General features: G+C 37.5%; 2 protein-coding genes across 2 annotated transcripts in view; one reads left to right on the top strand and one right to left on the bottom strand.

The window, feature by feature from the left end:
• The window catches only part of LOC592544 (ecotropic viral integration site 5 protein homolog), a 43,803-nt gene extending 40,386 nt beyond the window's left edge, over positions 1–3,417 (top strand). The window contains exons 8-9 of the mRNA XM_030992194.1: positions 843–997; positions 1,453–3,417. Of these exons, the coding sequence (XP_030848054.1) occupies positions 843–997; positions 1,453–3,000 (1,703 nt within the window). The 3' untranslated portion in view covers positions 3,001–3,417. The remainder of the gene's footprint in view (positions 1–842; positions 998–1,452) is intronic.
• Positions 3,418–12,818: 9,401 nt separating this feature from the next.
• Positions 12,819–23,695, bottom strand: LOC592789 (RPA-interacting protein B). Its single transcript, XM_030992193.1, has 8 exons — positions 23,638–23,695; positions 23,318–23,454; positions 17,418–17,612; positions 16,442–16,499; positions 15,866–15,977; positions 14,791–14,854; positions 13,664–13,801; positions 12,819–13,001 (listed from the first exon to the last, which is right to left on the bottom strand). Exons 2-8 carry the CDS (start codon positions 23,408–23,410, stop codon positions 12,972–12,974), a joined length of 690 nt encoding a protein of 229 aa, XP_030848053.1. The 5' UTR covers positions 23,411–23,454; positions 23,638–23,695; the 3' UTR covers positions 12,819–12,971.
• Positions 23,696–26,992: the final 3,297 nt, after the last annotated feature.

The following is a 26,992-nucleotide window of genomic DNA, read 5'->3' as shown; positions in this document are numbered from 1 at the left end:
TAATTATAAACCTTTAGGTCGGTGAAAATCCCATGACTTGTTCAAGCCGATCGCCTGTCTGATTATCAAGATATTTATGAATGGAAATCAAAATTTCATTTATAAAACTACAGTCTATTGGGGAAAATGAGTATGGTAAAAACGGTCACTCAAAGATTATTACTTTTTTGAGGCAGTTCATGATCATTTTGAAGCTCAATTTGTTTTGGGCTTCAATATTACATCATATTACAGACACTGATAAGAGGTAGGGCCATGCATCTCAGATTTAACATTATTAAATGATGCCTTTAAAGGCCCTAACAGAGATTTGCAAGCCCTCATAAACTTATCTCAAATGTTATCTGTAGCAGCAAGATGAGCTTATTAAAGTATTTCTCGCTATGAGTCAAAAATTAAACCCTCATTTTGTACGCAATAACAAATTGAGTGAATAAGACACTGCCAGTTGTGAAATTAAAAATTTGAAAAGGAAAAAGACTGTAACTTTACTTATTATGATTAATATATCTTGCCACCATGCCTTTAGGAAAGTTTTCAATTATGATTTTTGTTGAACAATATTTTGGCTCTTTTATCACTCAATTATCATGGTACCAGTCCCTGCAACACACTTTAAGTATATACTAGATAGCATGAATTATATTTTCCAAAAAAAAAAAAAAGGAATACCAGAATTTTGCTATAAAGAATTTTGCCTATGCCCAATGGTGAGTGAAAATCTCATTTTTTAAATCAAATATTGGACTAAATACTGGCCCAAGTTTGTAAGGCAATTGCAAGAAGATGGTAATTGAACCTTGAGCTGTGATTTTTGTTTCTATTCTGTTTGGTCCTACCAGGTGTCAAGATCTTGTTCCGGGTAGCCCTGGTCCTACTGAAGCATACGTTAGGTTCCTCACAGCAGCTAGCAGACAGTCCTGGACTCTACGAGACCCTGGAGAAGCTCAAGCACATTCCAGACTCAGTCGTGCAGGAGGACTTTCTAGCTGCAGAGGTAAGAACTTTCAAGCTCAAGAATAAAGTGCTCCAAATACAATTGGTTGTTTGAAGTTGTTCCTAGTATTTATTTCTAAACTTTTTCTCTGTTTTATTTGTCTCTATTGGGTGGTATTCTAAAAAATGGACTAACTTTAGTCCCTGGTTTAATTCACTGACTAAGTATGGAATGCCAAGTGTCCTATGTATATACTTCTGAATAATTTTATATGTCCCTAAATTACCATGATAACATAATTATATCATAATTATATTGTTGTTTATTAATTATGTTATTACATTTTATTTTGATTTAGTGACACTTTAAATTATTCAAAAACATATTCATATGGACACTAAGCTATGTACATGTAAGGGTCATAATAAGGGTGAGGGTTAGGTGTTCAGGTTAAGAACTTATAGTTCAGATGTATAACACATGAAATTGCATTTATCCTGTTTGATCCGTTGCAGATGATGAAGTTGCGTGTCTTTGAGAAGGACCTGGAGGTGGAGCACTCGCTGTCCCTGGCCAGACGGAAGGCCATACGGGAGAGGCAGCTGTCCTCCGACAAGGCCGCCGCCAACGCCCGCGACATAGAGGTCAAGAAGAAGTCCTCCAAGACGAAGAACCCCGCCAAGGAGTGGGAGAAGGAGAAGAAGAAGAAAGAGAAGGAGCGGCTGAAGCAGGCGGACACTGATTCTATGATTAGTGTGCCTCATTCGCTGGGAGAGGACGAGGCTGAAGGGTTTAGGAATGGCGTGGAAGGCGAAGGGACGTTACACAAGGATGATAAGAAGAAGAAAAAGAAGGACAAGAAACAGAAGAGTAAAGAGAAGTTGTCGATCAATACGAAGGAAGCGATGCACAGAAACTGGAGCGATGACTTGCATAGTCCGGACATTGAAAGGGACTATGAGATTGTGGATAGGTTAAGTTCTTACTCGGCAAGTCCTACCAAGAGTGTGAAGAGCAGGAGTACTACAGGCTACTCCGAAAAGGACTATACCAGCGAGGACGGGCTGGAGGCGCAGGGCAGCAAGAAGAAGAAGAAAGATAAGAAAAAGAAGAGCAAAGGGAAGGAAACCGATGTGATATCCATAGGGGATGATGCCGCTAGTATGGTTATTTCAACAGAAGGACTTACGGACACAATCGATAGGAAAAAGAAGAAGGATAAGAAAAAGAAAAGGGGTAAGAGTAAAGAGAAGGCTTCGTCGGGTGAGGAGAAGGGTGACGATGTAATCAGTATCATGACAGTGCCGGACAATATGATTTTTGCAGTTGGGAAGGACAAAAAGAAAGAAAAAAAGAAGGAGAAGAAGAGGACAAAAAGTAAAGATGTGGAGGTCGGAATGGATCTTCCCGGGATGGTAGGAGGACGAGATGATGGAAGTGTGGACAAGCTCTCACAAGCAGATACAGAATCGATTAGGTCCTTCTCCAAGAAAGACAAGAAAAAGGAGAAGAAGGAGAAGCAAAAGAAGGGGAATGACTTGGAAAGAGAGGTGCAGGCAATTAAGGGGAACGGTGTGATACGTAATGAGCATGCGAGCGACGGCAGTACCTCCTCTCCCGCTAACCTGAGTGACTATGAAGTTGTGGAGAGGTGGAAGCCGCCGTCCGACAGCTCAAAGCGTGGGTCAGACAAAAGGAAGGGTTTGATATACAGCGAGGAAGACATCCAGAGCCAGTGGGCCGGACTGGCCAACCTGGGCCCCCTTCCCGAGATACCCAGCTTCAGTGAAATCAAAGAGCGGAGGAGGAGTCGAGAGCAGGACGAGGAGAGGAGGGTACAAAGGCTCTCCCCTCAGTCTGAACCCAGCTCGCAGATCGGCGACAGCACGACGCGGGAAGCATGGAGTGGGACCGGGATGCCCCATTCATACTCTAATGGGATGGAGCCCGAGAGTGGGCTGTCTCGGGTGAACAATGGAAATAGGGATACGGACAGTGGTGAGAAGGTGAAGAAAGGTCCCACGAGAGACTATCACAGTTTTGACTATGGCACCACAGTATGATACTGATACAAGAGAAAAAGCACTGGATAGTTGATCGATGATGAATGTGTGCTATTTGAAAATTGGGACGCGTCTTGCCCTGGATATGCATGCATCATTGGACAAAGTTTTGGCAAGTCTTCTGTGTTTGTACGGGATGTAGGTAATGGCCTCACATGTACAAAGAGTGACGAGTTACATGTACATTGTATGTGTATGTATATCAATATGTACACGTACATGCAGTCTAAGTAGGTCTGAATACCATAAAGTTCTCATTTTGAGGCCTCTACAAGAGCTCTAGAGATAGATCACGTGATTAGAAAATAGATGAGTTGAACTCAAGAGTTTTATTCTAATTTGTTGATCTGGGCCAGTCATTACAAAGAGTTGTTCTGAATTGTTTGCTTTTCACTCGAGTTTGAAATTGGCGGTAAATCTACAAGTCACTCTGTTGCAATATGAAGAGAAATTCACACTTTCTGTCATATTTTCCCTCAATAGCCCAGGGGGTGCATTTGCATTTTCTCCATAAATGAGGGGGAAACAGGAAAAAATGAGAATTCCTTGAACAAATTTGCATCATTAATTAGACAAAAATTCAGAACACAGTAGATATCATAAATTTGACTATGCATTATTGTAAAATACATGATGGGACAAAGACATGCCAATTTTGGTCAAAATCGGTCAATAAATAGCAAAGATCTGAAGGGGAGGGGGGGGGGGGGCGCAGGAAAGGGGGAGGGCAAAAAAATTGTACAGAAGCTATACAGATGTTGAATTTAATGTTCCCTAAAGCAATATGAACATTTAAGTGATTCCCATTCTTGTTTTGTTTGTCATCTTTCTGCATACAGTTTAATTCAAATTTCTCATTACTACATAATTTGATGAAATTATATAAAATGCAAGTTGCCCACAAGATATTTTATTTGTGTCAACTTCCCTTCATATTGCAACTGTTTTTATAGGGGAAGGGAATCGTACTATCGGTATTAAAAACTGGCTTACTAGATTTTTTATTTTGAACTTAATCCCAAGAATTGGTCTATATCAGTATATGTTTCTTCTAGAGCCGTACGTTGGCTGTATATCATTTATAAGAAATATACAATGCTCACAAATTTATGTTGTGAAATATTATTTGTAAGGCTTCTTCTTCATATTTATATTATTTAAAGAAAAATTATATTTGTTTTATTCTATCATAATCGTACTGTTTCTTGGTCCGTGCATGGTGCATATGTAGTGTAGAGTTACAAGTAAATGGTGCTATGTTTTAATGAGTATGTTGATATTTTCCTGTTGAGATGACACTCTCACAGACACCATGCCTATCTGTTTTTTGCAAACTTTTGATGATTATCTGGCTTCTAAAAAAAAGTTAATGTTTTGTATTCACAAACACCATGCTCACCCTTTTTGTCAAAATGTTTATAATTGACTAAGCTTAGTCCGGGATTCAGGGAGTAAATGTAATTTTGTTTCATTGATGTATGAAATGCCAAGTGTGAATCTCTGCATCCTATTAAAACCAAATTTAAATCTGTCTGTTGAGGAAACCAAGAAGTTGGCCACAGTAGACGGGTGACCTTGCGAGAGAAAGGTTCTACAACACACATTCCTTTCTCGAGGGAGAGACAATACATGATCACTTACAGAGAGGTGGCCACTAAGCCAGCTTGACTGTTCATGGTAGAAGTCTAAATTAAAATACATGAACAAACAGAAGTCACTGACATTTAAAATCCATTTCCTATTTCATTTCATGTCTAGATTCATTACGTGACTGTAGTCATTGGATTTTTGATTTAGAACAATAGTAATTCTATGAAAATAAAAAGATTTCGACACGTGGCACTTCATAAATCAATGGACTAAGTTCAACCAGGTTTTAACTTTGACTTTTTGTATGCCTTGTCAACGTTTATGAACGTGGGCCCATTTTACTGAGGTGTTCAAATTCTACCCTCACTTCAGGGTAACAGATGCTTGCCAAACATAGCAACAACTAATTCATGCACTTAAATCAGATTCTATCCATAGTGATGCTATCATACACGAATTTGATAGTTTTTCGACCATAGGTCAGGAAGAAACATTCATGAATTGGGAATAAAATAGTAAAGTTGTTGATGGTGGATAAAATACCTTCGACTGTGGTACATGTAATTGCTCATTTTGCCTCCGACGTATCTGGCTATGAACGCGTGCAGATTCTATTTATTTAGGTTTTAATTGAACAACAACAGCACCAACACCTTCATCATCTCAGAGATTTATATTTGGAATTGTGCAATCATATTGAGATGTGTGATGGGGATTAAAGAACTCATTGTTCAAGGTTACTGATTCCCTAGCCACTCTGTTGAAACAAAGACAAGACTAACAATAGATGGCAAAGAATTTTATAGATTAGTGGTCTGTGTGGAGTAGGTTTGATTGTATAATAGCAAGGTTTCTTTTTCTTGCCAATTATTTTGATTCAACGTAAATTCTAGGGTTGTGGGGTTCTCATGGGGGATCGCCATCACTCGGTAATTCAAGGAGATGCGTTTAATGTCTAACATGCTGCAAAAAGACAAAGAAAAAAAGGGATTTCACAAAGGAAGCCATTCATTTAGATAAACTTCTTTTGAAGTCTAATGGGGGTGTTACAAGAAAGTTGCGATTGATTGCAAGTTGCACAATTTGCAACTGATATTTGCAATGGATTGCAACTCAACTTTCTTGCAACAATCTCCTAAATTTCCTAGGATTTTGTTAGGATTCTTTAACAATTAAATTAAAGTTAACTAGATCTAGCTTTTATTCTCTACCCCCCCCCCCCCTCTCTCTCTCTCTCTCCCCTACTAATGGGGCGTTGTAAGAAAGGTGAGTTGCGATCAATTGCAAATTTGCAATTAATCGTAAGACTTGTGCTTGATTTTGGGGATTGGCAATTGATCGCAAATTTTTTGCAACACCTCTTTAGGGTGGTAACTGCAATACTGCATAATGCGTCTAAAACATGCGAGTCTTAAAAGTAAGATATAGATTACTCTCAGCAATGTGTATAACATCTGGTATCCTGTGAATACCCGAGCGGTGTCAAATTTCCCGTCAGAACCTACGATCATTTAATATTTTGTCACTATTGATTCAAATGTAATTGTTTGTGTCGGTATATTAATGGAACGTATTGTGTGTTTGGAGCCAGAAGGGCGTTATTCTGTGTTAGTTTGACCCTTCTCGTTCCAAGCAGTCAATATAAAGCTGGTCATCTCATTCATATCCTATACATACTTAATCCTTTGGGTACTTAATCCACCAGTACAAAACTAAAACTGTGTATTCCTTTGTTTTTGATAATGTGATGCATTACAACTTACATCTCCAAGAACAAAAAGATCAAATGTCACTGCACAACACGATATCTTATATATATCTATATCTTATTGCAATTTTGATGTTCTCGATTTTCATTGAAGAAAACGAATGTTTACATACATTTATATTGACAATTACTAACGCACTTCGTAATACAATGTTTTGTATTTTTGCTGCATTCTGGTATTATCTGTGTGTGTACTTGGGTTCTTACAGATGCATATCAATCAGATATTATTCGAATCTGGGGAAAGATGTGACTCAGTTTCAAACCTTGGCCAACAGACCAACTCACATCCCCCTATTTTATTTGTGGTATGGTTGAGGGAAAATAAAATTGTAGTGCTCACTATCACCCCTGTTCACTTCATGGGAGTGGCTGCGTCATTATTGCCGGAGGCTGTCAGAAACTTTGAAGATTTCTCTATTTGTTATTTTACCCCATGTGTGTGTGTGTTTTTTTCACTGTAAGGAAAATCATTTGTTAATAGAGGTTATATAATATCATTTGTTCTGTTTAAGTATGAAGATTAATTGTACATGTAATGTACCACGTGATATATACAATAATGTGAGAATAGCAGAGGAATATAGAACGACAGTTTCATTTACAATCTAATAACAACACTGTATGAAAGGAAACATTCCTAAATGAAATTATCAGTTTTAATATAACAAAATGAATGCCATCTCCAGGTGTGTGTTTTATGTTGGGTGTTTTATATCGTTATCAATGTACAGAAAAAACAGAAGCATTGTGTATTTCATTTGCAATATAATCTGCACATTTATTTAATATATTGTTTGTATGATTGTGTGTATAGCCAAAGTGAATTGCTAAGAAGTATGATACCGTTTATTTACATATTTGTGTTATATACTAGATATTCATTCATTTCTTGGTACACATACAGGTATGTCTGCATATGTATGCGGAGAGGCTGTGTTTATAATAAAGGCCCATTGTGTTATGTTTTATTCATCTTTTTTTTAGAGGGAAATTAATTTTCTTTTGACGGAGCATCCTACAAGCTTCCAAAGATAGTGAGGTAAATCAATTATTTCTCTGTCAGTTTATCCTTGAACTATGGAGCAATTTCAGTGGTATTAATCTTTTTTTTTTTTTAATTCTTTTTTTTTTTTGGGGGGGGGGCTATAATTTCTATGGAATGGGACAATGAAAGTCCTCAACTGATATAGTTTATATTCATAAGGTCAGATGATATTCTTGATATTAAACATATTTATAATGATTATATATAATGTAGGAGGTATGTAGGTTCAATAATCTTTTTTTTCTTTTTTCCAATCAATAGCCACCCAGAGCAGATTATTTTATTCAAAATCCCTTTATGATCCCTATGTGTAAAACAAGAAAATATTGCCTCCTCTCTACCTAAATTTTGTTTGGTATTCTCAACCATATTTTCAAAATATAAATACTGGTATGCTGTGATTATAATCGTTGCCTTGTAAAACTACGAGGCTAGATGAAATTCATCTTTTTGTGTTATTGTTTGCATGTTGTATCCCCAATCTTCAGAGCAATCCGTGATCCAACAGCAATCCTTGAACCATGCTTTTAGAAATTATATTGAATTTACTTTTTACACATATACCTGTATTTAGAAAAGCATTATAAAAACTTCATACTGTACCCCAGTCACATCTGTCAAGCTCCCTCCAAACAGGTCAATTATCAACAAAATCAGGACCATCTGTGTGAATTACTGTTTTATGTTGGTCCATTAGCGGTGGTGTTCTCCTTGATAAAGTGGCTTCATGTCGTTTCAAGAGTTTGGTACGCTCTGATCTTTTGAAGATCGTACACTGATTTTATTTTGTTCAGGAGGGGGTACAGATTGTGAATGGGTCTAGGATTTGTCAGGTTAGTGTTTGCACTACAACTGCCCTTACATCAACCCCCCCCCCCCAAAAAAAAATGGATTTCAATAATCTTTTGTTGTGTTAGTTCGACTGGGATATTAACCTTTTCGTGACAGTTCCTCCACATTTTCAGAATTGGCTAAATAACGTTTGATTCAGAGCCCCCCAAAAAATATACCAGATACACTGTATACACAAACTGCATCCATTTTTGTTTCTTGACTATAATTGCATTTGATGCTAGGAATTTTGAAAAGGAAAATAAGTTTTTAAATTCCTTGAATTGGCAACATGTGGGAGATTAAAAATCTTTGATTTTCAATAAAAAAATTTCAAGAACATTCTCGTCTGTGACTCGTGTTCAGAGACAGGGCAGTTTATTTTTATCATTGTAGCGATGAAAGACATATTATTGTTGCCAATTTGAATAACAATATGTGATCAATTTATCCCCCCAAAATAAATCCTGTCCTGAAAGGATTAAACTGGTCGAAACCCAATAGCTACTATTAATTTGTAGGTTGCCATGAAAAAAAGTAAAATTATAATGATGTTGTTATACATGTGCATTACATTTTATTGTTTGAATGACTTCAGTTTGTAAGATATGTATAAAGAAATGAATGCAGCAATACATCTCGCAGTGATTTGTCGGACATTTATAAAATGCGGTTTTTAATTACAATTTGCATAAATTTGATTTCACGTTCATATGAAATGAAGAAAATTGTACATTAAAGATATAAGGATATTATGAGAAATAAATCAGTTTATAAAGTAATTTATTTACTTGGTTATGTTGTTATTCACTGTGGCCTCATTTGTTTTTCTTATTCCATGTACTCACATTTTCTTTTCAATCTTCCTCACTTACTCTTTCACCTATTATTTTGGAATCTCTCACCTCTATCCCTCCCCAACCTATTTTTTTCTCCCATTTTCCATTACATTTACCACCTTTTTTTTAAATTTCCCCAGTTACTTCGTGCATTACCGAAGTTCCCTGACTAGATCCCTTTAAAAGGAAAATAACACCTTAAAGCCCCACTGCACTAGTTATACATGTAGCTACAGCTACTTGCGCCCTCCATATAGCAAGTAAGCAATGCTAAATCGGTGCCTGTTGGTCCCCCATGATCCCTTTTTCTTATGTTAATTGAGAGCTGATTTGATGAGATAACCACCTGCCCTTGCAGGGAGGTCTAATGCCCCTGGCCAAACTAGTACAGACGGGATTTAAACGACAACTACTCCAAAAGAAAGCAGAGAAATCAGAGAGGTAGACTGGTGAAAGTACGAATGAAATCAGATAAGAAATAAGAAATTAATGAATTTTTGAAAGTTGAACACCCCATACTTATTGGCACCTCAAATTGGCTAGTTCGATGTCATTGTGACAAAGTGCCCCCGCCCCCAAAGTGAGAAGGCACGTGGGAGAAAAAGAGATGTTAATATTTGTATACACAACAAACGGGAGAATTGTCCCATGACTACGTCACAATCCACCGAATGAATTTGCCAATTTGAGATTCGCATGGATTTAGTGATCTCACATTTCAAACATTCATAACTCCCTTCTTATTGGCCTGATTTATTTCAAACTTTCGTCACTCCATTTCTCTTATTTTTCTGTTTCCATACCAATGAAATTATTACAAGGGTTGCGTTGCCCTTTCAGAACAGCTCGTAAATAACACATGCTGACCAAGACATCTTCTGCTTATAAAAATATTCTTTAATTGAAACAAACATTTCAGGCACATAATTAGTACAAACAAAATAATTTTTTCAAATCTTCATCTATAAACGCATATCTGAAAATATTTTGAAATTAAATAAATCATATTCTTCTCTGGCACGTGTGTTATTGAACAACAAAAAATAAATTCATAGACATACACTCTTAGTTTACCATTTTGAGTGTGTTGGGATGATCAAACGACTCATGACTTCATAATCAAGTTCAACTATATTCAATCATGAAATATACACAAACTTTTATGATGGTAAGAAATATACATACATACCCAGCTACAATGAATATACAAATAGGGTTTGAAAATTGTACAATTATATTTATGAGAATTTATTTGAAATAATAAGAAAGTTATGAGTGTTTGAAACTTGAGATCACTTAAACTACCGGTATGCGAATCTCGAATCGGCAATTTGGTTACTGGAGTGTCATAGGGTTTGAAAATTGTACAATTATATTTATGAGAATTTATTTGAAATGATAAGAAAGTTATGAGTGTTTGAAACTTGAGATCACTAAAACTACCGGTATGCGAATCTCGAATCGGCAATTTGGTTACTGGAGTGTCGGGTAGTCGTGGATAACTCCCCTGTTTGTTGTGTACAAAAAATCCCATTAATTTCTGTTTTTCTCCCAAGTGCTTTTTCCCTTTGGGCACTACTCAAAATAGTATATTATTAAAGATTCTCTAGAGAGAAAAGATACTCCCTAATCATTTATTTCAAAAAATTGACATTCTAGTAATTTTGTAATTTGCAACAAGCAGGAAAGTTGTCCGGCACTTCATCGGAGTGACATTACTGTACCGATTCAGCCAATTTGAAGTGCCCTACGTTTAGTGATTAAAACGTTAAACAACTCATCACTTTCTTATCTTTTGTCCAACCTTCTCACCAGTATGCTTCTCTAATTTTCCTTCTTTCTTTCTAATATAGTAGTTTGCTATTAGGGTATGATTTCCCTTTCACGTCTTCCAAAGAACATCAGTGTTGTTGCAGAGATTGAAGTCCATAATACCTTGTGCTTCAATTTTTGGTGGCAATGAAACCAACCCTGTTCATAGCTCTTGAAAACTGGGACCCGTTTCACAAAACTTGTCATCAGTGACAAATGACAGCTTTTGTTATAAGCTACTGAAATCCTTGCCTCTGATTGGTTATCAGCCGACTTGTCACTGATTTTTGTCATTTGTCATTGAAAAAAGGCTTTATGAAATGGGTCCCTGGTCAACCTCTCTTGATACAAAAAGTCATATTACAAACAACATGAATATTCAAAATGTTCATTTTTTTTAAGGTTACAAAGAACACGGATGTACATTGCAATTCATTACAAGCACACACAAACGTACTGAGAGGATATTAAGGACACTTTCAGTTATATTCACAATTCTATGACCCAACACATAGTATACAAATGATTCTGATTAGGAACAGCGTAGCCTTTCCTTTAAACCACAAACCCGATGACCAAGTCAAACATATATCTGAAGTTTGAACACACCATAAACGTAATTACAGTTTTCACACTACTCGTGTCTGATGGTTTCAGCATAATGTACATAAAATGGCAAGTGGCATGATAGTTTTATATATATTTAGCCAACAAAAGAGTAAATAAAATAAGTCAAGAGGCAAGTCAAAATGCTATGGGCATCAACTACACTACTACATAAAGCAACAGCTGCCATCTATGACGAATGAATTTGAAGCGATACAAACTATACTGCCTTCCGATTTTGATTTCAAACTCATTTACACCTTGAACGTTTCTTCTTCAATTTAGTAAGTTTTATTTTTTTTTTTTACGGATCTATGCAAAGTTAGAACCTACTTCAGATTCCCTCCAGCAATCATGACCCATTCTAAATGAACTTGATCATTATGAAAATACAGTGTAATTCCCACTGACAATTGCAGTTTCATGCTGGAATACATTGTATGTATTACCATATCTGACTGATTCAAGGGGAAATAATCGTTAATTAGCACAACAAACACATATTCATTAGAATCTAAACAATTCTGGCGTTTCTGTGTATGTTGTTTAACCCAAGGTAAAAGCCTTATCTCTAGTAATTTTTAAATATTTCTTTTACAATCTTACCAAATTTTGAGGCATAATTTTGGCATGTGATAATGAACTAGAAAAGTCTTGTTCTCTATCCGATTCCTACTTAACCAGCATGCAGTGCATATTAACTAAAGCACTTGCAAACATGAATTATTTCTATTTTAGAATGTGGTTCATTTTTCATATAATCAAAGCAATTTTCATGACGCCACAACATTGCAAATCAACACCATCAACATAATCAACACATATCTGATACTCATTACCACCTCAAAAAAACATGCTGCAATGCGTTTCTCCACATGTAGTACTGTTTCTAACAGGTACATCGCTAATAGATATAAATACCAATGTCAAGGTCAGTCCATCGATTATTCACAATATATTTACAAGATATTACTCTGTTGAATGCCAAAAGGGTGTTAAAGGTATAGGCCAGTTCTGGTGATGCGATTGAATTGTGAAAGAAACGTTGTGGAATCAATCAGAAAAGGTTGATCATCTAGCATATAAGTATTGATATATACTGCAAGGTTCTGGAATCATCAAAATGATAAGAAATTTGGGCCAGTCTTGGTAAAGTTACAAGCACTGTACACAGAAAGATGTATATGGGACTACGCTATATCCATCCAGGCCGGATAGATATGATAATTTACCAACTTGACAATCATAGGCGGTTTCCCGGCAAAATTTGTATCATCACGTATTAGTCGAAACATATTCTTTCACATGATTTGTAATAGGAGCTTCCATTTCATTTTTGAGAGGGGGCGTTTTCAAAACTGGTCTATACCTTTAAGGCTGTATTAAATGATCCCATTTAATGCCCTTCTTGCTCTCAGCAGATGTAATACTAGCTGCAGACGGTTGTCTTGTCCATCCCCCTCGCCAGGATGCTATGCTATATCACAATATGCAGGAATCCGCATGTCTGTAGAAAAGAAAAAGAAAGAGGGAAATAAGTTGATTAGTTCGTCGTTAGTTTTTTGTGTGCAACGAACTACTTAGCCAGAGCTGCCAACCTTGTGCGACCAAAAAAAAGAATTCCAAGCAAAAAAAAAAGGAATTCATTAAAACGAAATTTACAACCACGCGAGACACACTTCCAATGCAGAAATGTACATTCCTCAGGCTGTTTTTTTTTCCATATTAGGACCTATAGTTTATTTACAAGTAGGTTTTTGTTGTTGATATTTTGGTATTATCAGCGTTTCATTCTTTTTGAGAATATTTTTCTCTTCAAGTATGTTTTAACCTTTGTTTTCTATTGAATTTGTGATCAAATCAACATTTTAGGGCATTTGTTTGATGTGCGATAGTTGACGCATGTCTGTAGAAAAGAAAAAGAAAGAGGATAACGAGTAGATTAGTCAGTCGTTAGTTTTTTTGTGTGGAACGAACACGTTTAAATCCCAAAAGCCACCTTTTTCACTCCCTGATCTATCTTGTGTCGACCCTCAAGGATCATTCTTTGCACCTTACATGGTTTTCTAGGTTCACTCACTTTACTAGACACAATGGGATTGTGTCAACCCCCAAGGATCATACATTGCGCCTTACATGTTTTTTGAGGGACCCTTAAAGTGCACTCACCTCACATGACATGACAAGGTTCTGTAGTCTCTCCAGTTCCAACAGAGCAAAGACAGGCGTTACTGGACAGAGGATGCTGTGTTGACTGACCCCTAGCTCAAGAGTCTGACCAATGTTCTCGAGATTCAGACCATCTTGCTATTAGCAAAAAAAAAGACAACATGGACAACTTAAGCTCAGTTCTAATTACATGTAGGTTCAATACAAACCACAACTCAATCTTTTATGCTCTACATGTCATTCACTATACAGTATCATAAAGTCGATAGAGCCTATACCAGATTTTTAAAAGCCTTTTCTTTTAATTCTTTAAGTTCCACCCATGGAACTAGAGCACTGGCTTTAATTCATTCCAAGAGTTTGTTGCTTGGACTAAAAATATATCAACTGAAACCTCAATGGAGGTTATATTCCCTCAATGCACATTGTGAGCCCGCTTGCTGCGCACAACACAAGGGTGGGAAGAGCTGGATTTTAATACAGATATTTCTTTCTGCCCAACACTCAGCTGTACATTTCTAACAAAGTCATCTGGCAGGTGCTTCCTCAATTATTCAATGAAACTCATTTTTCATCAAAGATAAAGGTGAGTTCTGGTCATCCGATTGCATTGTGAAAGAAAAGGTGTGGAATGGATCAAAAAAATTGATCATGTAGCATGTAAGTATTGGTGTGTACTGCAAAGTTCTGGAGTCATCAAAATTATAATACATTTGGCCCAGTCTTGGTAAAGTAACAAGCACTGTACACAGAAAGATGTATATGGGACTACACAAATGATGTCGGGGGCTACTAACCTTGATTTCCTAATCTGTCTATGCTCATTACTCAGCCAGTATACATTTTCTACCAAAATTGTTTGGCAAATGACATTTATTTGTAATCTTGAACATGCAGTGTAAGTTTTGTTTGATTCTGTGAGAATTCATTTTTTTTTTTTTTTTACCAGAACTCACCTTTATCTTTAATGTGCAATTATGTTTGGTAAAAACTCAGAAGAAGGTCCAAGTTAATAAGCCAGTTGAAGATTGAGCCAAGAATAACGAAAGTTAATTTTTAATTTTGGACCCCCCAAGAAATCATGATTTGATGATGGTGATGAAAGTAATAATTTGATGATAACTTACAGCTGTGTCAATTCTCAACCCACAGGAACAGAAGACGATACCCTTATTCATGAGCAACCAGTTTCTAAATAGAGAGAGAAAAAAAATAGAGATTGATGGGAAGGGGGAGTGGGCAGATAAGAGAGGAGAGATATATGCATACAAGGGGTGAGGTCAGAATTGGTTGCATGATGCTTGCTCCCTGGGTCAATTGTAACATGATAATTTCCTACACCTAAATTCAACCCTAGACCCGATACTACATGTATACTTAACCCAGGTGACCTAACCTCAAAACTAACCTAGAACCAAATAGCAATACACCAAAGTCTCTATTAACAAACAAAATACATGAAATATATACATCAATGTGAACAGAGTATTAAAGTTAATCATCAAAAGCAATTTTGAATAAATGTGTCTTGAGACAAGTTTTGAATTGGTTGACAATCGGACAGTTTTTAAGCCAGGAGCAAATGTCGGAGCATCATCAAAGATATTTTGAAGGAAAGGACAACTACTGAAATGAGAACACACAACTATGATAGTAAATGTTAGTTGCATTTGCCTGTCCACTAATTCAAATGGTTTTGAACCAGGATCTTCCCAATGCCAAGACCACTATTGACTGATATTATTTTTCCTACAATTTGAAGGACTCTAAACAAACCTTTGTCAGAGAGGGCATGCGATGGAGCCTTCAGGGAAATGGTTGACAGTGGTTTGTAACTTCCTACATTCCCTATGATGGTAGTCTCTATTGATATTTTTGAATGATTCTACATTTATAAGCCTTTGAGAGAAAGGGCTCACGAGGGAACCTGTAAATGAACTGGTGACGGTAGAGTGTAAAAGTTCTGCTCTTCCTAATACCTCAGAATGGCATCATACTTATGCTCAACTATACTAGTTTTAAATGTTTGAATGGCTCCAGAGAGTCCACACAAAATTCTGACAGATAGGGCACACAACCGAGCCAGCAGTGAAATGGATCACTGTAGCTTGTAACTGCTCTTCCTATAACCTCAGACAACTGTAGCTTTATATTCCTTGCTTATCTCTACAAGTTTTTAAACATTTGAAATTCTACACAAACCTTTGGCAGAGAGGGCATACGACAGAGCCTTCAGTGAAATGGTTGACAGTATCTTGTAACTGTTCTTCCTCCAACCTCAGGCTAGTTTCGTACTCGGATATGATGCTCATTTCTAGAAGGATAAATTCAAATAAAGTTCAAATATTTTATTTGGCTTAGATATGCCTGATTTGACAAAATTCTGCGATCTTATTTTCCCTCAGAGTATAAGGCACACAATCAATCCATAGTCGTTGAAGTCTAGTGTGACAATAAACGGCTTGTAACATTTATATGCTGCGGTAAAATGCAGCAGTTTAACAGCAAGCATCATTAAGCGTACTGTTTTTTTTATCTTACAAAGAAAAAAGTGAATATACCTGGACTTTTGTTGCGAGCTAGTCCTCTCCTCTCCCTCCAGTCTTTTTTTATAAAAACGTGTACAGTACATTCATGCAGTCTCGTGTATCTAGTTTTAGCAAAGGTAGCATTCAATGTATTTTAAAGCCATTAGAAATGCAAGTTAAAATAAAGAAGAAAAAAAGTGGTTTTAGTGAGTTTTAAAAAGTATAATGCTTGGCAAGAGATCATTCCTACCTTCTTTCATGAGTTCTTCTTGGAGCTCCTCCCTCAGGTCCAATTCATCTTCTATGAGCTGAAGAATGAAAATATAGATAAATATATTGGCACATGTAACAAGAGGCTGTGAGTAACCGTCATTATGTAGGTACACGACTTGGATGCACACAGATCTCCTTGCATGAAGACAAGAGGGAGGGTAGTTAAATGTTGCAATTATCTCAAACATCCAGCATAGTGCAGGGCAGGTGAAAAATAAAAGAGAGTCTGTTGTACATTATTAGTATTAAAGTCTGCAGTATTGAGCTAAATACCATAGCACAGTTTGCGTATTATAACGCAAGTTATACATTGTATTTTGTTCCACAAGTCACCAAGTACAGTACTTGGAAGAAATATTAATCTATTATAGCAGATTTGGTATGAATTGATAAGATTCTAAATTGGAATAAAAACGAAAGTTGACTATCTTGTATTGATGGCTAAGCTTCAAGAATACAAGTCTGCTGGATATCTTAACAATTTATCAGAACTTTAGACTGCTGATGGTTGCTAAAATACATAATGTAAGTTCTTGCTCACGTAGCATTTCATACATCTGAATCTTTTTCTCGGGAGTAGGCGGGATGGTGGGGGAGAGGTGGGGATAGTGAGGGGGAGGTCAAGGGGTATACATGTGTAGAGGTGCCGTGGTCGAGTGGTTAAGTGGCCGAACTGTCGATCACAAGGTCCGCGGTTCGAGACCAGCCGCGGCACTAATGTCCTTTGGCAAGACATTGATCTACATTTGCCACACTCAACCCAGGTGATGTCAATGGGTACCTGGCAGGAATTAATCTTAATGAAATGCTAGAGCGCCGTAATGGCAGCACAGCTAAAGCGGGGGTTATAATCTCCAAGTTTGGAAACGGTTTAATAGTGATTGTGATAAACGCTATATAAAAACTGAGTATTATTATTATTATTATCATTATAAGAAATAGATAGCACCTACTGCAAAAGATGGATCCTCCCTTGTCAGGAGCCTCCATTCCTCCTCCATGACCCGTGTGACCATCAGACTGGGACTGCCGGGACTACTCCCGATCCTGGACGACGGGCTCGCGGTAGACTGTGAAGAACTGGGCGAGGTACCTCTGAACCTCTGGAGGAGACTCTCCCTGCTCCCTCGCAGCCTGTCAAAGCATCTCTGGCAAGACAGAAAGGGGTCAAGAAGATGGTCAAGATTAAAGATAAACTTGAGTTCTGATAAACAAAGAAAATGAATTCTCACAGAATCAAACGAAACTTACACAGAATGTTCCAGATTACAAATAAATGTCATTTGCCAAACAGTTTTGGTAAAAAATGTTACTGGCTGAGTAATAAGCAAAGAAAGAAAAGGAAATAAGGCTGTGCACAACCGTGTAATGAGGTACCCGAGTACAATCCCAGGCTTACAAGCGAATACTGGAATATTTGGATGCAATGTTTTTTAAATTTTTTAAATTTAATTTTTTTTTTTTCTTTTTAATTTAATTTTTTTTTTTTTTTTTGTTGCCACCACCATACCACGGGAACAGTTTTATCCCAGTTCCGTCTGCGAAAACTCACGCAATTTTACTTCGAGTTGCAGTTAAAGGCCGATTTAATAATAATAATAACAGTAGACAATGCTTTTTTAAAAACCAAAGATGGCAGAATAATCCATTTTACTTCGAGTCCTAACAGAAATCGGGACATTTGGTCCCAGTTTTTGAGTGGTGAGTTTGACAGTGATTGAGCTGGGAAACATTTTTACCGACGGTACCATGCCGGCAGCAGGCGCTCTCCCTGGCACGGGTAAGCGTCGGCCTGGACAGTGCCAGGTGACCGGGATTTTTTTTTTTTGTTTTTTTTTTGCGGCTGAATTATCGAGTACGAGAAATCGTACCCGAGAAATCGTACCCGAGTAGTTGTCAACAGTGCTAGTATTTGACTACTCGTCGCAGCCCTATAAGTAGGTATGTTACAAAAAAATGAAATCTCAGAATTCAAGCTCTTGCTTTATGCCATCAAACAGAGCTTGATAAGATCTTTTATTTGATGCCTCATTCATCCAAATAGCCCCAGTAAATAAGAAAGTTATGCCAATTTTAAACGCCGGAAATCATGTATTTAATTGCTTTGTTTTACTTTGTTTTTAAAGCAGAAGTTGTGATCTGAAATGTGACCGAAAGATTCTATTTCATTACAAAAAAAATCGCCCAAAAATGTATGTAAATATGCGAAAACCACTCATCGGGCCGTCATTTTTGCATGACATTTTCACATTCCTAATACAAAAAAACATATTTCTCATCCATAGATTTTGCTGAAATTTCACCAAAAGCAATTCACATGTTAACCAATCATCCTAGATACCATTTTTCTCTTCCGGAATGCAGGATCAGGGTATAGAATGGCACTAAACACGGCTCTTGTGAAACAGTGCAGCAAAACAAACTGCCGAAAACATAAATTATAGAAAGTTTAGTATGAAATGAAAGATAATGTGACAGTTCGAAATGTTTCTAAATTCTATTTGTTGAGGATGTCCCTGAAGCTAGGGATCCATGTCTCTGAATAAGGAGATTCCTTTAAAGGGATCGTTTAACAATGTTAAATCTGAGATACACGACCCTACATGTTATCAGTGTCTGTGATATGGTGTAACATTGAAGCCCTAAAAAAATTGCGCTTCAAAATGATCAAGAAGTGCCTCAAAAAAGTAAAAATCTTTGAGTGACCGGTTTTACCATACTCGTTTTCCCCAATAGACTGTAGTGTTATGAAAACCGTCAGGCGAACGGTTTTCAAAATTTGTAATTCCAATCATAAATATCTTGATAATCTGACAGGCGATCGGCTTGTAAAAGTCATGGGGTTCCTGACCGACCTAAAGGTTTATAATTATCATTGCATCATGAGCTAAATCCAGAATTTTGTTTCAAAATCTGAGGCAAAGTTACCGGATCCCTTTAAGTGTACTTCTGAGGTGATCCCTTAGAGGGGAAGTTCAATTTGACCTTGAGAGGGTAGGCCTATAGGGTAATATGGAGAGAAAGGATTTTTTGCCACATCACAGGTTGAGAGGGATGAGCATAGACCATGCATCCACTCATGACTGTTACAATAACAATATCATTCTTCTCATCCAATAGAAATCATGAAACAAAAATCTAATCAGCCCATCAAAAGAACGCATTTGCGTAGGCTATCCAAATTGGTCTCCAATAGTGCACAACAGCCCCATGGCAGAAACCTTCATGGTGAAAGTGCACACATTGTAACGTACCTGTACCTACTATAAGGAAATCAAGGTAAGTACTAGGCCCGACAACATTTGTGTAGTCCCATATAAAAAGCCTGTGATATGCATTTTGTTTAAATAGCTTCTGAAGTGGCACAAATCATTTGTTTTGTCATATACATTGCATTACCGTAGTCACATAGCACAATATCTGTGAATAAATAGGCATGGCCAGCTATAATTAGCATGGCAGCCATCTTGGAGTTACAATTTGATATGTTAATTAACTGTTTCGTGTCAATTATTATCATATTTTTTTTTTTTTTGGGGGGGGAGTATTTTTCGATAAACGTTGATATTAGTAGATCTATGTACTTTTTCACAGGTTTCACCTCATTTCGGTAGATCAGGCGCGTGCGCGCCCGCCCACAACCCACCATCCGTATTAGTGCTGTAGCCAAACCGCCGAACCAAACGGAAGTTCGCCGAACATGGCACTTCCGAACCGAACCAAACCGATCCGAACGCAAAGGCCTGGTTCGGATGTTCGGCAGCAAAAATTTTAACGTTTTTGCAAGCTAATAAACTGGTCATTTTGTACCTAATTTTCATGTCATGATTGCTCATTTTATATTTACTTTTTTCCTATTTTCTGCCTTTGTGATTTAAGCCTATCCAGTGGTGGGCGCGACTTCACTGGCGCCATTTATGCAAGGGTCACTCTGTGGCCTGGACCCACCCTCCTCAGGTCATCACCTTTCTTCACCTGAGCCAATTATTTGTAACCTCAGGGTTTCACCATCACTTCATGTGCTTTACAAAAAACAAAGGCAAAGCATCACTCTTATCAGCAAATGTGTTAGTCCAGGCTTCACCCTTTGAATTATTTGCATAGGTGATGCTTCACTTTTGTCAGTTTTACATAGGTGAGGCTTCACTTGTGTCAGTTTTCCATAGGTGAGGCTTCACTTTTGTAAGTTTTCGGCCGGTCTGAAGCTTCACCACTGTTTCACCATACTGGCCATTTGCATAGTTCAAGCTTCACCACTGTTTCGCCATATTGGCCATTACATATTTCAAGCTTCACGTTTTGAAATCAAGCTCCACCAATGTTTACTTATAATAGTAGACCATGACTGCAATGGTCTATAGTCATGATAGTAATTCCATACTGCTCAATAAGTACCAAGTCAACCAGGTTTCAATTCAAAGATACAGTAACATGTTTATTTTGTCAATCCAATGTTTCTACAGATATGTTGTTATGAAACTTAAAACGTTTATACAAAAGTTGTTTTAACTACAAGTCTTGTTTTCTAATACTAACTCTTGTTTTCTAATACTAACTCTTGTTAACTATAAACACTAACTCCTGTTACCTATTAAACTCTGTTACTTGGAAATGAAAGAAAATGTTCATTCCAGACAAATTTCAGGTTTGCGTTGTTAGATTTTGACATTGTGTTCATTAAAACTACACTATAAAAATAATGAAGTTGCACAAGTGCACATTTCTTTTTATACAGGCAGTACTGTCACATTATTTTTGTAGTGTAGATAAACCAAGCTAAAACTCATTTTTGGTCTGGTTTATAAAATGTTAGCTTATCAAATTTCCTATTCACAATAGCTTGGTTACACGGTATTGGATTCGATGTCACATCACCAGAAAAAACAAATTACTCGTCAAAGCTTCACACATTTCATCAATTTGTATAGTAAAGCTTCACCCAATGAAGAAAAACGAACGTTAGGACTTCACTACAACAACAAATAGGTCAGGGTCAGGCTTAGGCGTCGAGTCGACGTCGATATTTGGCGACCTCTGAGGAGGGTGGGTCCAGGCCACAGAGTGACCCTTGCATTAAATCCCAAATCCTGACCATGCTACGTCGCGATCGCAAGCCATAAACAAGAATACATGTGCGTGGTCAAAACAATTTCAGCTCAAACCCATTCAACAAAAAATTAATATTTTAATTGTAACAATATCGGACAAATTTTACAATATAAATAATGAAATAAATAAATATTATAGATCTAGTATGGTATTTATTTATTTAGGAAAAATAGGGATTTTATATTTTCCTATTGAAAATAAAAATTTATAAAAAAAACAGTTATTGACAAGCCTGACTTTCTGTTCAAGATGGCATATTTCATGACTCTAACATTAGACAACAACCATCTCGGAAAATCTTTAAAAAATATCATTTATTGACAAATTGAAAACATGATTCTTTTAAAATTGAAAATAAAACACGATTCAAGACGGAAATACGAATGTAAGTAGTATTTTTCTTCACAAATAATTACGTTTAGAGCAGTTTTTAATGTGAAATTTGGCTGGTCGGAAGCAGTGTGCAGAGGTCCTCCGTGCTGGTCGGGCCCGGCAGGCCAGCCGGCCCGCCCAGTGCCGACCGCCGTGGCTATTACGCTGCTTGCTATTATATTACTGAACCCCGAACCGAACCAAGTTCGGGTGAAAAATTGCCGAACTCTACCGAACCGAACCGAACACGAACATAGCGTCTGACTTACAGCACTAATCCATATGCACTTGTTATTGTGCAGCGGTTTGCTGTGAAACCTGTGAAAAAGTGTATAGTCTAGGCCTAGAAATCTACTAAAATGATAAAAATCACTGTTATCCAAAAAGTACTCAAAAAATAACAAGAAAGTTGACATTATCTTTATTTTATTTGGACATTTAATGAATAGACTAATTACTTCATTTTGGATATGTTTTAGTAGGGTATCTCCACGCCGGAGATACGGGTCAAATTTTGGATAGTCTAACTTAGGCGAGTATTACTAGTAGTAGAAGGTGTCTGAACAGTAGGGGCGCTGGTCCAAGAATGAGGATCGTCCTCATAAACAAGGATATCCTCATAAACGAGGACAAAATGCGTCCTCAAAAATAAGGGTCGTCTGCATTTTTGAGGACGTTTTTTTTCATCGGCGCTCTGGGGGTTTCATGTTACAGAACGGCCTGCTGGCGATGCCAAAAACGGATTCCCCGGGGGAAAATAACCCTAGTTCACCGTCTACTTTTTTTTATGGGTTGTCCGTCTTCCCAAGGATTTATTGCTGATAATGTGAAGTCTCTGTACAATGTCAATGTAAAATGCATCAAGAAAATCATTGCAGAATCCGTTTTTTGCATCGCCAATGCGCCAAATTAAAATTTGAAACGTCTGCAAAAATACAGACGGTCCTTATTTTTGAGGACGCATGGGTCCGTTTTTAGGAAGACGATCCTCGTTTATGAAGACGATCCTTATTCTCGGACCAGCGCCCCTACTGCTGAACAGCGCCCATTTTGTTACGCCCCCCCCCCCCCCCCCCGATTTTGAGGCAATCTGCATCTGTCATGCCGTATTCATAATTTGAATTTCTAAGATTTCAAACAAACAACAAGAAATACAGACGACTGCAAAAAAACAATAACATTTAGCAATAATGAATAATGAGGGCAAGGCCCAAGTAAATGCGAAGACGACCCTTAGCCATGCTTCCCCGTCGGCACGAAGGCGGCGTAAACGGAAGATCAAATCCGCTGGCCACTCACGCTCCAAGCAGTGCCAGAGCGGGGACAAGCCGTTCTAATTCTACACTCAATTTCCATCTCCGTACATATTTACCTTTCTATAGGCATCTTTCCAGGATGGAGTTGTCTTCTTGTACATATCTCGACGTTTTGAACTTGGTGTAGATCTAAAGGGAGAATCTGCCATAGTTGTCACTTTGACCTTCCTAATTAATTTTCCCCGAGTTTCAGCTGTAAGCAAAATAAAAGCACAACTTTACTTTTAAAAATGTCTGCCGTGGCTTTAAAATATTTAACACTGTGCTGTGCTTCGTCCTACAGCATATGCGGAAATGAAGTGATAAATATTTATGAAGCTCACTTCATAAGTGAAATCAAAACTTAATCAGTTCAAACACTAACAAATTATTCTACCAATGAGATCCCAGCGGAAAGAAGACCACTTGACAAAAACAACCCAGATTTTGAAAGATTAATTAAATGATATGAAGTAGTTTGAGCGATAGATGGCGCTCTTTATCTTCGTGTTATGAGCGGCAGCACATTCACCTTATACTTATTATATGAGAAAATCTTTATTCAGATAGCTTAATTATATTAAACTAATTAAATTGCATATAAGATATGTTTACACTGTAAAAATTGTTCCTTTATATCATTTTGAATCCGAAAATATTGATATGAAGTTTTACCGTCACCTTATCCTTTTTTATATTGACAAAATTATTTTTACCTCCAAAATTGCAGATTGTATTGATTAAATATATACTATTAGTTTGGATACTTATGGAAAATATTTTTAAAAATATTTCTGTATCTATAATCAGGCCCGTAGCCATGGGGCGGGCACGGGGGGGGGGGGGGGGGGACGTGCCCCCAAACATTTCCAAGATCGGTTGAACTTTTTTAAATCCCTCCCCAGGACGTCGATCAATTACATGTATGTGCCCCCCCCCCAAAAAAAAACAACAAAAAAACACACACATCAAACTCTCGCTACGGGGTCTTTTCGCTATTCATAAGGACCGCTATTCATAAGGTCCGCTATTCATAAGGACCGCTATTCATAACGTGGAAATTCCCGTACTTCCGGGTCCGCTATTCATAATGGCAAAAGAGGGTCACTATTCATAAAGAAATAAGGTTCGTTAATCATAAGGACCGCTATTCATAACGTGAGATGAGGGTCGCTATTCATAATTCATATTAAGGGTCATTAATCATAAGGACCGCTATTCATAATATGAAATCAGGGTCGCTATTCATAATACGACGAGAGGGTCGCTATTCATAATACGAAATAAGGTTCATTACTTATAAGGGTCGCTATTCATAACACGGGAAGAGGGTCGCTATTCATAATAAGAAATGAGGGTCGCTATTCATAATAGGAGAAGAGGGTCGCTATTCATAATAGGAGAAGAGGGTCGCTATTCATAATAGGAAATGAGGGTCGCTATTCATAATAGGAGAAGAGGGTCGCTATTCATAATAGGAGTAGAGGGTCGCTATTCATAATAGGAGAAGAGGGTCGCTATTTATAATAGGAAATGAGGGTCGCTATTCATAATAGGAGAAGAGGGTCGCTATTCATAATAGGAGAAGAGGGTCGCTATTCATAATAGGAGAAGAGGGTCGCTATTCATAATAGGAGAAGAGGGTCGCTATTCATAATAGGAGAAGAGGGTCGCTATTCATAATAGGAAATGAGGGTCGCTATTCATAATAGGAGAAGAGGGTCGCTATTCATAATAGGAGAAGAGGGTCGCTATTCATAATAGGAGAAGGGGGTCGCTATTCATAAAAGGAGAAGAGGGTCGCTATTCATAACAGGAGAAGAGGGTCGCTATTCATAATAGGAGAAGAGGGTCGCTATTCATAATAGGAAATGAGGGTCGCTATTCATAATAGGAGAAGAGGGTCGCTATTCATAATAGGAGAAGAGGGTCGCTATTCATAATAGGAGAAGGGGGTCGCTATTCATAAAAGGAGAAGAGGGTCGCTATTCATAACAGGAGAAGAGGGTCGCTATTCATAATACGAAATGAGGTTCGCTATTCATAATAGGAGAAGAGGGTCGCTATTCATAATAGGAGAAGAGGGTCGCTATTTATAATAGGAGAAGGGGGTCGCTATTCATAATACGAAATGAGGTTCGCTCTTCTTTTATGAATAGAGACCCTCATTTCTTATTATGAATAGCGACCCTCTTCTCCTATTATGAATAGCGACCCTCTTCTTCTATTATGAATAGCGACCCTCTTCTTCTATTATGAATAGCGACCCTCATTTCTTATTATGAAAAGCGACCCTCTACTCCTATTATGAATAGCGAACCTCTTCTTCTATTATGAATAGCGACCCTCTTCTTCTATTATGAATAGCGAACCTCATTTCGTATTATGAATAGCGACCCTCTTCTCCTGTTATGAATAGCGACCCTCCTCTCCTTTTATGAATAGCGACCCCCTTCTCCTATTATGAATAGCGACCCTCTTCTCCTATTATGAATAGCGACCCTCTTCTCCTATTATGAATAGCGACCCTCATTTCCTATTATGAATAGCGACCCTCTTCTCCTATTATGAATAGCGACCCTCTTCTCCTATTATGAATAGCGACCCTCTTCTCCTATTATGAATAGCGAACCTCATTTCCTATTATGAATAGCGACCCTCTTCTCCTGTTATGAATAGCGACCCTCTTCTCCTATTATGAATAGCGACCCTCATTTCCTATTATGAATAGCGACCCTCTTCTCCTATTATGAATAGCGACCCTCTACTCCTATTATGAATAGCGACCCTCTACTCCTATTATGAATAGCGACCCTCTACTCCTATTATGAATAGCGACTCTCTTCTCCTATTATGAATAGCGACCCTCATTTCCTATTATGAATAGCGACCCTCTTCTCCTATTATGAATAGCGACCCTCTTCTCCTATTATGCATAGCGAACCTCATATCCTATTATGAATAGCGACCCTCTTCTCCTATTATGAATAGCGACCCTCATTTCGTATTATGAATAGCGACCCTCATTTCGTATTATGAATAGCGACCCTCTTTCTGTGTTATGAATACCGACTCTATTGTAATATTATGAATAGGGACCCTTATGAATAACGACCCCGATTTCGTATCATGAATAGCGACCCTCTTCTAATATTATGAATACCGACCCTCTTCTTTGATTATGAATAGCGGTCCTTATGAATGATGACCCTTATGAATAATGACCCTTTTCTCCAATTATGAAAAGCGGACCTTATGAATAGCGGTCCTTATGAATAATGGACCTTATGAATAGCGGACCTTACGAATAGCGGTCCTTATGAATAGCGACATTGACCCCTGGCTACGGCCCTGTCAATGAATGAGAAAATTTATGTTCCTCTTAATCATTTTGTATATTTAAGAAAATATGAATAAAAACAAAAAAGCTTTAAAAAAAATAATCGAATCTCTTCGTTCGTGAATTCTTCTTCGATCTTCTTCTTCTTCGGTTCTTTTCTCCTTTTTCTTTTCCTTTTTTTCCTTCTTCATAGCCAGGTGATTTCGGTATATATTGGAAATGCCCGTCATATATTTCAATTCCCATTCCTGCCCCATGCATCTCCACTATATAAATAGAAGAAACAAATATTGTATGTGCGTGTGCGCGCGTGTGTATGTGGTGTCTGTGTCTGTGTAATAGTTATGGTAATTGTTTTATTGAAAATTCATTTGCAGCCAGATGGCTGAAATGCAAAATTGTGTACATTGCG

The sequence above is a fragment of the Strongylocentrotus purpuratus genome, unplaced genomic scaffold (assembly GCF_000002235.5).
Source record: "Strongylocentrotus purpuratus isolate Spur 01 unplaced genomic scaffold, Spur_5.0 spur5_scaffold_2, whole genome shotgun sequence".
Lineage (NCBI taxonomy): Eukaryota > Metazoa > Echinodermata > Echinoidea > Camarodonta > Strongylocentrotidae > Strongylocentrotus > Strongylocentrotus purpuratus.
This window is presented reverse-complemented; position numbering and strand designations above follow the sequence as displayed.

Bases quoted from the DNA above. Each gene is read 5' to 3' on its own strand.
- LOC592789 (XM_030992193.1), bottom strand. From the start codon at position 23,410: ATGGCAGATTCTCCCTTTAGATCTACACCAAGTTCAAAACGTCGAGAT. The intron at 13,802-14,790 runs GTAAGTTATCAT...TTTTGCTAATAG, and splicing joins GGTTGAGAATTGACACAGCT to CAAGATGGTCTGAATCTCGA. The intron at 13,002-13,663 runs GTGAGTGCACTT...TCTTTTCTACAG, and splicing joins ACCTTGTCATGTCATGTGAG to ACATGCGGATTCCTGCATAT.